At 39.0% G+C, this 13,722-nt stretch overlaps 1 protein-coding gene across 3 annotated transcripts in view; it reads left to right on the forward strand.

Moving 5' to 3' along the window:
* Positions 1-13,722, forward strand: part of usp34.L (ubiquitin specific peptidase 34 L homeolog) — a 139,206-nt gene that overhangs the window by 19,025 nt on the left and 106,459 nt on the right. For all 3 annotated transcript variants that reach the window (XM_018262841.2, XM_018262843.2, XM_018262844.2), the window contains exons 2-6: positions 3,209-3,296; positions 4,839-5,274; positions 10,553-10,603; positions 11,301-11,450; positions 12,923-12,990. In XM_018262841.2, coding sequence (XP_018118330.1) covers positions 3,209-3,296; positions 4,839-5,274; positions 10,553-10,603; positions 11,301-11,450; positions 12,923-12,990 — 793 coding nt within the window. The remainder of the gene's footprint in view (positions 1-3,208; positions 3,297-4,838; positions 5,275-10,552; positions 10,604-11,300; positions 11,451-12,922; positions 12,991-13,722) is intronic.

The following is a 13,722-nucleotide window of genomic DNA, read 5'->3' on the forward strand; positions in this document are numbered from 1 at the left end:
AACTATCTAAGAACAACTGAACTCAAAAAACCTGTTGGAAGGTGAGCAATCCCTTTAACCTTCTGCTCTCTGGTGTTTCTGGATAGCAGATAAGTAATCCAGGTGCTTTTTGAAAGCAAAATTGATGACTTAAAGGGGAAGGAAACCTCGTTGGCGCTAACCCCCCTCCCCCCCTCCCGTGTATTGCCCCCCCTCCCTCCTCCCACCTGGCCTACCCCTCCCGCTGGGCAAATGCCCCTAACTTGTTACTTACCCTTCTGCGCAGGTCCAGTCCAGGGAGTTCACAGGCGACATCTTCTTCCACGCCGATCTTCTTCCTCCTTTGACCGGCGTTTTGGCGCATGCGCAGTAGGAGCATTTCGCCGGTACGGATCTACTGCGCATGCGCCAAAAGTCACGCGCATGCGCAGTAGATCGTACCGGCGAAACGATCCTACTGCGCATGCGCCGTTCAAAGCAGGAAGATCATCGCGTGGAAGAAGATGTCGCCTGTGAACTCCCTGGACTGGACCTGCGCAGAAGGGTAAGTAACAAGTTAGGGGCATTTGCCCAGCGGGAGGGGTAGGCCAGGGGGGAGGAGGGAGGGGGGGCAATACACGGGAGGGGGGTTAGCGCCGAGGAGGTTTCCTTCCCCTTTCAGAAAACATGAATTTTTTTTTTTTGTGCTCCTTAAGGTAGTTCTCATGCTTATTTTGCTCTTGCGGGCTACTATATGGCCTCCTTGTAGAAAACATTTCTTAGGTGCATGTTATATAACAGAAGTACAGTCATAAAAGTTTGGGAACCCCTCTTAATTCTTTGCAGTTTTGTTTAGCTTTGGCTGAGCTTTCAAAGTAGCAACTTCCTTTTAATATATACCATGCCTTATGGAAACCGTAGTATTTCAGCAGTGACAGAAAGTTTATTGGATGAACAGAAAATATGCACTATGCACCATAACAAAATTAGACAGGTGCATAAATTTGGGCACCCCAACAGAGATATTACTTTTGCAAATGTAACCACCTCTAGACGCCTCCTATAGCCTTTGATGAGTGTCTGGATTCTGGAGAATTATCCTGAAGAATTTGTTTATATTGGGTTGAATTCATCCGACCCTAGACTTTAACAAGGGCCCCAGTCCCTGAACTAGCCACACAGCCCCACAGCATGATGGAACCTCTACCAAATTTGACAGTTGGTAGCAGGTGTTTTTCTTGAAATGCGGTGTTCTTCTTCCACCTTGCAAAGCGCTTTTTGTTATAACCAAATAACTAAATTTTTGTCTTATTAGTCCAAAGCATTTAGTTCCAAAATGACTGTGGCTAGTCTAAATGAGCTTTTGCATACAACAAGCGACTCTGTTGTAGCTTCTTCTCATCACCCTGCCATACAGGGTACAGCAAATTGCGCTGAATTGTAGAACAGATAAGATACACCATCTACAGCAAGATGTTCTTGCAGGTCTTTAGAGGTGATCTTTGGGTTGTCTGTAACCATTCTCACAATCCTCCACATATGCCACCCCTGTATTTTTCTTGGCCTGCCAGACCTGAATTTTACAGCAACTGTGCCTGTGCCCTTTCATCTCCTGATTATCTTCCTTACAGTTAAAACTGACAGTTTAAACCTCTGAGATAGCTTTTTGTAGCCTTCCCCTAAACATGATACTGAACAATCTTTGTTTTCAGATCTTTTAAAGGGTTGTTTTGAGGATCCCATGCTGTCACTCTTCAGAGGAGAGTCAAACAGAAGCACAACTTGCAATTGGCCACCTTAAATACCTTTTCTCATGATTGGATTCACCTGCCTATGAAGTTCAAGGCTAAACAAACTAATACCACCAATTTGGTATCGCCAGTTACCAGTATTGAACAGTTACATGCATTCAAATGAGCAAAATTGCAGGGGTAGCCAAATTTTTGCACAACCATATTTTTCACATTTGATTTAATTCCATACAATTGAATACTGCTTCACTGAAAACTTTGTTCAGATCCTGGGAAATTGAAGACATACCACTGTTATCTTTTTTTTGTTGAAAGTGGAGTAAATATTATGCAGGCTGAGAGGGGTTCCCAAACTTTTTCATTTGACTGTATTGGCTCGGTGTGAAACATTGTCTAATAGCATATTGCTTCAAAACAATGACACAACAGTCATGCTTCTTCATTCAATTTAACATACAAGTTATAAACATACATTAACTGTTTTTAAATGGGTGGGGTAGTGTATCTTCAGGGGAGTTCTAAAAATGACTGAAAGGCAGCAGGATCAAAAGGTGCTGTATGTAACACTTGCATGAAGGATAATGGTGCCTATTCGAAGACCTTCCAGTTGCCGTTAGCCCTCAAAGGTCTGTTTAACTTTCTGTCTTCCTTTATGGAAGAAAGCAGCTGTAACCCATCCTTGTAAATTGCCTCGCAGCAGTTGTACTGTAAATAGAAATCTGAGCAATCTGTCATTTTCATTGGATTCACTCCTTTGACTACAATAAAAGTTGCCCTGAATAGCCCAGTAAGCCTTATAATTGTACTGTCCCTTTAATATTTACTACAGTAGAGATACAGGAGAAACCTGTATTTATTATATTTCTTTGTATTTGGAATCAATACAGTACTATTTGTGTAAACTATTATTCGTGTGGTCTGTTATTCGGAATGCTTGGGATTTCGGGTTTTCTGTATAAGGGTAATTTACAGCCACGTTCCTCAAGTCTACTAAAAACATTTGCATTCATGCCATTAAGTTTTAGATTTTTGAAATTATTTGCTTAAAAAGCGGTTTTGTGGGAAATGGGCTTCCTGTAATTAAGAGATTTCTGGATATCGGGTTTTCAGGTAAGAGATCCCGAGTAGTAAGTAGTATAAAAGGAAAGGGGTTCATGAATGTAATAATCTCTCAGAAGTTTTGTATTTGAGGTTTTCGTGTTTTTTACACTTAAAATGAATTGACTTGACTTTTTAGAGCTTTAAAAAAAAAAGAAAGAAAACCACAAATGTTTTGAGATTTGTTGAACAAAAAAAATAATCAAAATTCGATTGTTAGTAAATGGAGGCCCCTTAATCTTGCTCCCATACAAAATATGTATGAAGTCTGCAAGTTATAATTTTGGGTCTCACACTGCCCCTTATCAACCCCACAAACCCCTCTTTATAAATTGGAGTCACTGCAATTGACAGATGATTTTTTTTGTCTAATTTCTTGTTCTGTTTTGTTTCAATTCCAGTCTCGGACTCTGAAGGCAATGATGGATTACAGCTCAGAAAAGAACATGCTCTCAAGATATTTGCATACATTAATTCCTGGACACAGAGGTAATGGAAATGTTGATGTGTGCTTTTAATGTCTTCTTGTTAAGACTGTGCTTTCATCATGAAGTGAAACTGCCACTTTTCTATGAAATTCCATAGGAACATCTCAGTATTACTAATTGCAATATTTAATCCAATGTTCTTTTCTTGGAGAGAATATTTGGGAAGTGACCCCCAAACTCCCAGCAATACATATCTTTGCCAACACAGAAACATTCCTTTATCATAAAGTCATGCCCTTTACTGCTGTGTTGGTGCTTATTCCTATTCTGTTGATCTGAAGCGCAGTTTCTTTCTCACTGCCATTTGTTCCCAGGTCAATATCTGTATAAGATGACTTGGAAATAAAATAAAATAAAAATATTGTCGCTGATCGATCCCCTTTCAATAAATCTTCATGGCTAGTGGGGATTAACCATTTAATCCATAATAAGTAAAGAAATTTGAGTACCAGGTTATAAAACAAGGCTACTACAAAAGTAAGGGTAGTTCACCTTTAATTTAACTTTTAGTATGTTATAAAACTTCTAAGCAACTTTTTAATTGATCTTCATTATTTTTTTATAGTTTTTGAATTATTTGCTTTCTTCTTATGACTCTTTTCAGCATTTAAAAAACAAATGCTCTATAGGGCTACACATGTATTATTAATGCTGTTTTTATAATGCCTCTTTCTATTCAGGCCTCTCCTATTCATATTCCAGTCTCTTATTCAAATCAATGCATGGTTGCTATGGTAATTTGGATCCTAGCAACCAGATTGCAGAAACTGCAAACTGGAGAGCTGCTGAAAAAATGATAAATAACTCCAAAAAACACAATAATAATAAAATAAAACCAATTGCAGATTGTCTCAAAATATCAGTCTCTACATCATACGAAAAGTTAACTCAAAGGTGAACAACCCTTTTAAAGGGGTTGTTCACCTTTTGAGTTAACCTTTTCAGATGACATTAAGAAAATTTGCAATTAATTTTTGTTTTATTACTTGTGTTATTTTGTGACGTATCTATCTTTTTTATTTAGCAGACCAGTTTGGAGTTTCAGCAATCTGGTTGCTAGGTTCCAAATTACACTAGGAACAATTCATTGATTCGAATAAGAGACTAAATTATGAATAGGAGTGGCCTGAATAAAAGATGAGTAATCAAAAGTAGCAATAATAATACAATTGAAGTCTTACAGAGCATTTGTTTTTAGATGGGGTCAGTGACCCCCATTTGAAGGCTAAAAAGTCAGACGAAAAAGGCAAAAAAACAAACAAAAAAAAAAAACTATATAAAAAATTAAAAATAATGGTGACCACTTGAAAAGTTGCTTAGAACTGGCCATTCTGTAACATGCTAACTTAAAGGTGAACCACCCTTTTAAGGTATCTATTATTTGGTGATTTGTGCCTTTTTTTATAAAAATATACTGCAACATAATTTCAGGATCATTAAAGGATAAAATAGCTATTCTGTATCTTTCATTTATTCATATCATGTTTGATTTAGCTGCTATAATCCACCTCAAAATGAAATTACTTTTCTTTCCTCTCTCCAGGCAGTGTCTGTGTTGTTTTAAGGAGTATAAGCATTTGGAAATCTTTAACCAAGTTGTCTGTGCCCTTATTAATTTGGTAATTGGCCAAGTCCAAGCCCTTCGGGACCAGCTTCTGAAAATTTGCACTACTAGCCCTGATTCTAATTGGCAGGATGACCATAACCCATCGGAGGAGCTGCTAAATGTAGAAAAGGAGCCCCAAGATGAGGAGGGGGAGGAGGAGAGGCTCAAACAACCATGCAAGCCCCAAGAAAAGACGCTCGATAACACAAGAACTTGTAACCTGACTGAAGAAGAATCAATAAAAAGCACTGACCTGTTTAATTTATGGAGTACTGACGAAAAAGAAAAACTGTTGTTGTGTGTGGCAAAAATCTTTCAAATTCAGTTTCCTCTCTATACTGCTTACAAGCATAACACACATCCCACCATAGAGGTAATATGCTTTGTGTTTTTTATTGTGTTGGGTGTATGTGGGAAGGATTAACACCATGTTGTGATTTTCATATCACACTTCACTTGTTGAGGTTAAAGGAGATGTAAAGCTACGGAGGCATTTTATTGCCAGTAGATTAGCTGCAATAGTGCAAGCTAGAATGCTATATTTATTCTGTAGAATGTTTTACCATTCCTGAGTAAAAAGCTCTAGAAGCTCTTTGTTTGTTTAGGATAGCAGCTGCAGTATTAGGCAGGAAGTGATGTCACATCAAACTGAGTCTCTCCCTGCTCACTTATAGCTCTGGGCTCAGATTAAAGCAGAGAAGGGATGGAGGGGGGGAGAGGAGAAAACTGAGCATGCTCACACCCGGGGCAAGGAGGTCTGATAGAGAAGCCCATGTGTACCCAATAGAAGGAAGGCAATGCAGTGTTTCTTTTGACAGAGGACTCAGAGCAGCACTACTTTGAGGGTTTACTGGTGTATTTAGGTGGACCTTTCTGATAAGGCTTACTTAGTTTTAACCTTTCCTTCTCCTTTAACTGCTGTTTTCAAATGTAGGTTTATATTTTTTTTTCCAACGAAGGAAAATACCCCTGTTTTTGACATGAGCTCATTCATATGGACTTAAGTAAAAAGGTGAATAACAAACTTTCCGTAATAGAACAGGTTTTACATGCAGTCACCAAAAAAGTACCTGGCAATGCACCTGATAAAAAATGCCCTGGGGAGACCTGTATATAGAGATGCAGTAAATAATCTACTCCTATTTGTAAAATATAAGAATATTAGGGGCTTCGTATTGTTTCAGATGCGCAAGTTTCAGGGAATCATGTGGCACAAATCATTGAGCATCAAATATAATTGATTGTAGAGGTATGGGACCTGTTATGCAGAATGCTCGGGACCTGCGGTTTTCCAGATAACATATCTGCAATTTGCATCTTCATACCTTCTACTAGAAAATTATTTAAACATTAAATAAATCCAAAAAGCTGGTTTTGCCTCCAATAAGGATTAATTATATCTTAGTTTGGTACTGTTTTATTATTACAAAGAAAAAGGAAATCATTTTAAAAAATTTGGATTTTTGGATATAATGGAGTCTATGGGAGACGGCCTTCTGGTCATTGGGAACTTTCTGGATAAGGGGTTTCCTGATAAATAATCCTGTATCACTAAACACCGTTTACAGGATATTCATGGCTGTTGTGTATGAACATTATACTTAAAATTTTGAACTATTTAATTAAAATGGAGTCTACAGGAGACAACTAAAAAATTTTTTACAGTAAGGCTAGGGTTGCCACCTGATCAGTATTTTGCCAGCCTGGCCGGTAAAAATGATGGTTGGTCCCAATGTTATTAATAGGGAAAAAAGATAAATATATAGGAAGGCTGGTATTTTATTTCAGAAAAGGTGGCAACACTACGTAAGGCAGGCATTAAATACTGGGCCTTGGTTTGGTCTGTACCTCCTGACACCTTTGTATGGAGCGCTAATTAAGGGGAGGATCATTTACCCCCAACTACTGTTGCCCTGCACTGGTCAAATGGATGTTTGTTTCAGAAACACAATTCTAGTTTATATAAACAAGCTGCTGTGTAGCCATGGGGGCAGCCATTCAATCACAGGATACTCAGTAGCTAACAGATACATTTTGAAGAATCCCATTGTATGCTACAGAGCTTATCTGTTGTCTAACCTGTGCCTTTTCTCCTTTTTCAGCTTTGAGGGTGGTGGCACACAGGGACATTTAGTTGCCTGCAATAAATCTTCGCTCTGCTGGACAGTAATCTCCACAAAATTCCTTCCCGCAAGAATGTGAATGGCAGTCGGGATGGCATAAGCGTCAATTCAGTTTTCCAAAGTTGCCTCACGAGGAAACTTGGGCAACTTCATATTCTTGCTGGTGTTAATGCCTTTTGGGGAGATTAGTCCCCCGCAGTAGCAAAGATTTATCGCAGGCAACTAAATCTCTCTGTGTGCCATCACTCTAAAAAAAAAAACTAGCTGATTGTGGCCTTTTTTTTTGTCTGCAGCTGTTAGTTTCAGCTGCAGGAGACTCCATTATTCTTTGACTGTGTGTTCACAAACTTTCTTACCCTATTTTAGCATTATAATCTCCTTCCAGAAAGCTAACAAAGTATGTGACATAATTCGGGCCAAAGGCTTTTGCTGACACAGCATAATTGCAGCAACATTACCCTCATTTCATAGACTTCAGATTTCCTTAGGATAAGGCAATACACAAAGCTGACATGAACACTTTTATGGTTTTGTGGTGTTAAGGTTATTAACCTAGCCCTGTCCTATTTAGTGTTTATGCACATGCATATTACTGTTGCGAAAATGCATAGACTTTCTTCTTATCAGTTTTAAATATCATCGGCCACTTAGCTGCTCAGCCTCAGTCCATAATTTATCTTTATCAGGCTGGAATAATCCTGCACGGATCCTATTACTTTGCATAAATTTGTGTTGTCAGCAAATAGCAGTACAGTCAATGCCAACATGAAGGTCATTAACAAATGTATTTAAAGGACAAGGAAAGTTAAACTAAAAACGTAAGCTAGAAATTTTGTACATTATGTTTTGGGCTTCTGTACCAACCCCAGGCAATCACAGCCCTTAAGAAGTAAAGATCTGCGTCTCCAAAGATGCCCCAGTAGCTCCCCATCTTCTTTTCCCCAGATTCACTGCACATGCTCTTTGCTGCGTTCACTTGCTGAGCTTAGGACCCACTCACAATATACAGTACACATAGAATATAAATGTCACAGTATAAAGCTGATTTGTAATTTATATGGATTATTACTACATGGCAGCACAGAAACCAGTGCAATTAGCATCAGCATTTAATAATCAGCCCTGTAGCATCAGCTTATATTACAGACCATAATCATTTTCTGCTTGATAATTTGAGACAACCCCTAAGCTTAGCTTCTCAACAGCTGCTCAGAGCCCACTGAGCATGTGATTGTCACCGACACTTTCCAAGATGGTGACCCCATGTGACAAGATTGAAGTCCTGGATCATTGCTGCTATTGACAAGCTGAAACTTTAGGCTGGTGCAATAAGTTCAGCATATAAAACATGGCATTTTTAGTCCTATTCATTTTAGGTTTTCCTTTTCCTTTAAAAACAAGGGTCTCTAAGGAGGAACCTTCAGGTCTCCAGTTAGAGCAGTGGTCCAACCAGAATATGGCCTATTACTCACAACTCTCTTCCTTGTCAGCCAGGCTCATTTCTGTTCAGACAATAGTAACATATGTAAGTTGCTCAGTAGCCCAGGATCATTTTTGTAGCTTTAGGCTAGTGTCAAACGCAGTGTTTCCCCAACAGTGAAAACACTGATCCTGCCTTCCACCCTGTTCCAAGAAAGTATGCATTTTGCAAAATCCACCCCATGTGTGAACGGACAGGCTGATGCCATGTGCAGAATGAAGATAAGGTAGAAGACAGTAGATCTGTATTTCTCCTCCAACACAGAGAAAACCAAGATGGCAAGTTTGAAAAAACGTGCCTTGGGAAGAACATTGCACCCTAAACTCCTTTGTCCAAAGTTCTCTCCCTGATACCGTGTGAATATAGTGAATCTCTGCCCTTTGTTTTCAGCAGCTCTCTTTGGTTTGATTACTTTTTCTGTGACAATTAAAGTTATCACACTAATCACCTTAGGTGTATTGTATTGCGATCACACCAAAACCAAAAAAGTGGATAGCACTCCGTTCAAGGAGATAGCAGGTTTATTGCAGGCTCCTACAAGAATCTCACGCTCTCTACGTGTTTTGGGATTCAATCCCTTAATCATAGGCCCTTGCCTATGATTAAAGGGGAAGGAAACCTAGTCGGCGCAAACCCCCCACCCCCCTCCCGTTTGTTGCCCACCCTCCCTCCTCCCCCCTGGCCTACCCGTCCCGCTGGGCAAATGCCCCTAACTTGTTACTTACCCTTCTGCGCAGGTCCAGTCCAGAGAGTTCACAGACGACATCTTCTTCCACGCGATCTTCTTCCTGCTTTGAACGGCGCATGCGCAGTAGGATCATTTCGCCGGTACGATCTACTGCGCATGCGCGTGACTTTTGGCGCATGCGCAGTAGATCCGTACCGGCGAAATGATCCTACTGCGCATGCGCCAAAACGCCGTTCACAGCAGGAAGAAGATCGCGTGGAAGAAGATGTCGTCTGTGAACTCCCTGGACTGGACCTGCGCAGAAGGGTAAGTAACAAGTTAGGGGCATTTGCCCAGCGGGACGGGTAGGCCAGGGGGAGGAGGGAGAGTGGGCAACAAACGGGAGGGGTGGTGGGTGGTTTGCGCCGACTAGGTTTCCTTCCCCTTTAAGGGATGGAATCCCGAAACACGTAGGGCATGAGATCCTTGTAGGAGCCAATGGGAGGGTGAGCTTTGAGCGGTCTATTTTGGTTTGAGTGAGGTGTATTGTATTGTGGCGCCACAGCTATAGGGAACTACAGGTATGGGATCTGTTATCCGGAAACCTGTTAACCAAAAAGCTCCAAACTACAGAAAGGCCATCTCCCATAGTATCCATTTTATCCAAATAATCAACATTTAAAATGATTTCCTTTTTCTTTATAATAATAAAACAGTAATTTATATTTGATCCAAACTAAAATATAATTAATGCTCATTGGAAGCAAAACCAGCCTATTGGGTTTGTTTAAATGATTATAAAGATTCAAATAATGGAAAGATACATTATCCGTAAACCCCCGGGTACTGAGCATTCTGGATAACAGGTCCCATACCTGTATTTGGATAATTTAGTCTGCTTGTCTATTATGTATAGCATTCTACCGTTCTTATATAGAAAGTTTCCTGATCCCATTACTGAAGGTCAAGACTAATATCCAAGGCTGGTAGAAAGTAGGGACGTAATGAATATAGGATTCAGTTCTGGAATCTTATGGGTTCATCTGACCAGATCTGTGACTAAAGCTCAGGACAACTAAATGTGACAAGTTTTTGTTTGCAGTTGGTGCACTTTTTTTTGACTGCAAAAATTAGGGTTTAGATTTGGCCAATTTTTTTTACTGAGAGTTTGACATTCAGCTGAATCAAAAAATTATGGATTTGGTGCATGCCTATTAGAATGGGAGATCATGTGAAAATGTGTCTCCCGAGTCCTCTGCTCATATACTCATAGTTGTTTCGGCATAAATCAAAAAATCTTCCAGCAACACACCTTACACACCTTTCTCTGGACGATTTTGTTTTTCTGATCATTTGTGTTTGTTTTTTGTTGTCTTTTTAGGATATCTCTGCTCAAGAAAGCAATGTCTTAGGGGCCTTCTGTGATATGAATGTAAGTTGAAATGCCAAAATTTCAAAAATTGTGGTTTGTTGGCATGTTGCATGTTCTTCCATGTAGTCATAGCTACGCACATAATTTTATGCATGAGGCTCAATTAACTTTCTTTAAAAAAAAATGATCAAACATTTTGTTTAGGCAAACATTAAAGGTGGAGTTCACCTTTAAATTACATTTTGGAATGATGTAGACTGATATTCTAAGACAATTTGCACTTCATTTAAAAATTTTTATTTGTGGTTTTTGATGTATTTAGCTTTTTATTTATTACAATTGGTTTGCTAGGGTCCAAATTATCCTAGCGGCCATGTATTGATTTGAATGAGAGACTGGAATATAAACAGGAGAGGGCTGAATAGAAATAGGCATGATAAAATTTAGCTGTAAAAATAAATGTGTAGCCTTACAGAGCATTTGTTTTTTTATATGGGGTCAGTGACTCCCATTTGAAAGCTTGAAAGAGTCAGAAGAATAAATAAAAAATAAAGCAAATAATTAAAAAAAACTACAAAGAACAAAATGAAGGCCAATTGAAAAGTTGCTTAGAATTAGCCAAAAAAAAAAAAAATATATATATATATATATATATATAACCTAGCATCAGTATAGATTACTATGAATAGTATGACTGAATACGGTTTGATTAATGTATAGGTTCTATCTTAAAGGTTTTTTTTCCTTTCTTTTCTAGGATGTAGAAGTACCTTTGCACCTTCTCCGTTATGTTTGTTTGTTTTGTGGAAAGAATGGACTTTCTCTCATGAAGGATTGTTTTGAATATGGCACTCCCGAGACACTTCCCTTTCAAATTGCGCATGCATTCATCACTGTTGTATCAAACGTAAGTTAGCACCTTTGTGGCGTGTGCCTATTTAGTGAATTGTGTCAGGAAGTGTGTTCGTACTAAAAGGAATTGTTCAGTATAAAAATAAAAACTGGGTAAATAGATAGACTGTGCAAAATAAACAATGTTTTCGAGTATAGTTAGTTAGCCAAAAATGTAATGTATAAGGGCTGGAGTGACTGGATGACTAACATAATAGCCGGAACATTACTTCCTGCTTTGCAGCTCTCTTGGTTTCCACTGGTTATCAGTCAGTAACCAATCAATGACTTGAGGGGAGGCCACATGGCTCATAACTGTTGCTTTTGAATCTGAGCTGAATGCTGAGGATCAATTGCAAACTAACTGAATAGTTATGTCCCATGTGGCCCCTTATAAGTCACTGCCTAACTCTGAGTTAGACAGATCAAAAGCAGGAAGTAGAGTTCTGTTCTATTATGTTACACATCCAGTCACTCCAGCCTTTATAGATGACATTTTTGCCTAACTATATTAGAAACATTTTTTTATTATAATTTTTTTATCTTAATTTGACAGTTTGGGTTGGCTGATTAACACACCATGGATCCTGGATTCGTTTCATCCCTAGAAAAAATCCAAAATGGGGTTCTACTATATTTTTGTAAATTAACCCTACAGTGTGCAATGACATTCTTGAGCATGCCATACCTGTTTGTGACAACAGTTTGGAGGAAGTTATTTCCCTCTTCTAGAAAAGTAATGTCCCCAAGCACAAAGAAAAGTCTTTATAGAATTGGTTTGCTAAGGTGAAAATGGAAGAATTTGATTGGCTGCACCGAGCCCTGACCTAACTCATCTGAACACCTATGGGATGAATTGGAACACTGCCTGTGAGCTAGACTTAAATGCTCAATATCAGTACCCAGCCTTACTTTTGCTCTAAATACAGAATAGAAGCAACCACCATCAATGTTCCAACTCCTAAGGGTAATAGCCGATGGGGAGATTTGTCACCTGGAAACACATGGGCAACACATGTCCCAAAAAATGCTTTTCCACTAGCAACAATTGAAATCTTGTAGCCCGAAGTTGCCTTGTGAAGAAACTTCTCAAGTGTAACAGGAGAGGGTGGGTAAACTTCATATTAATACCCTTGGTTTGGGAACGAGATCTTCGATAGACACGTGTCCGGATACTTTTGGTGTCTGGATAAATATGGCAAACACAAATATAGCAATATTAGATCAAATAGGTCAAGTCCAATCAGAATGAAAGATTTCTGTTGAAGTTTTATGAAGTGAGAAAGATCTCACTACTCTCCTCTAACCTACAGTATTTTTATTGTAGACTGCACCTTTAAGAAAACATTGTAAAAGTAGCAGTATGAATGTCTAAAAATCAGGAAAAGTTTCCCTATAATGATAAGGATTCAGCCAACAATTCCTGCTCTGCTATGCATCAATGTGTAATATGTGTATTTTCACTAATAAATACAAATTTCCTTTTAGATCAGGATATGGCTACACATCCCTGCTGTTATGCAGCACATTATCCCATTTAGGACGTATGTTATAAGGCAAGTGCTGTTATTACTTTTTTTTATTCGTAAACATTGGCTTTACTATAGTGCTTAGTTCTTTTGTTTCATGATAACCCAACAATGCCACTTCAGTGTTCTGCCTTTTTATGCAATAACTAATATAATGTACTATTTGCACATTGTGTACAAACAAGTTTACACACACACACACACACACACACACACACACACACACACACACACACACACACACACACACACACACACACACACACACACACACACACACACACACACACACACACACACATATATATATACACATTCATAAGGCATGCTTTTGTACACTCTTCATCACAGCATGAAAGCATGTACCAATAGACTCCACTACGTTTTTCCTTTCTTCAGATCTACAAAACAAAATACACATCTTGTGGCTGCCACTTCACCTGTCTGTTGAAAGCCCTAAATTTCTGATCTTCTGGAACTGATTGCATTGTTGATCATGTTCCTTGCTTTTGTCTGCTAAAACAGTGCTGTCATCCATTTTTTCTTTATTGTCATAACCTTTGGCCTTTGGACTCCACAACTACCTACTTTATCTGACCTTGTTGACTTCTTCACTTGTGACCCATCTGTTTGCTCTTGGCTGACTTTGCTTCCAGCTCAACCTGGCACTGTGCTAAGATGCTAGTCCTAGGTGAATTGCCCAATGGCAGTGGTCTACAAGGAGATTAATCTCCTGCTGCAAATCTCCTCATCTGCAGA

The sequence above is a fragment of the Xenopus laevis genome, chromosome 5L (genome assembly GCF_017654675.1).
Source record: "Xenopus laevis strain J_2021 chromosome 5L, Xenopus_laevis_v10.1, whole genome shotgun sequence".
Taxonomy (NCBI): domain Eukaryota; kingdom Metazoa; phylum Chordata; class Amphibia; order Anura; family Pipidae; genus Xenopus; species Xenopus laevis.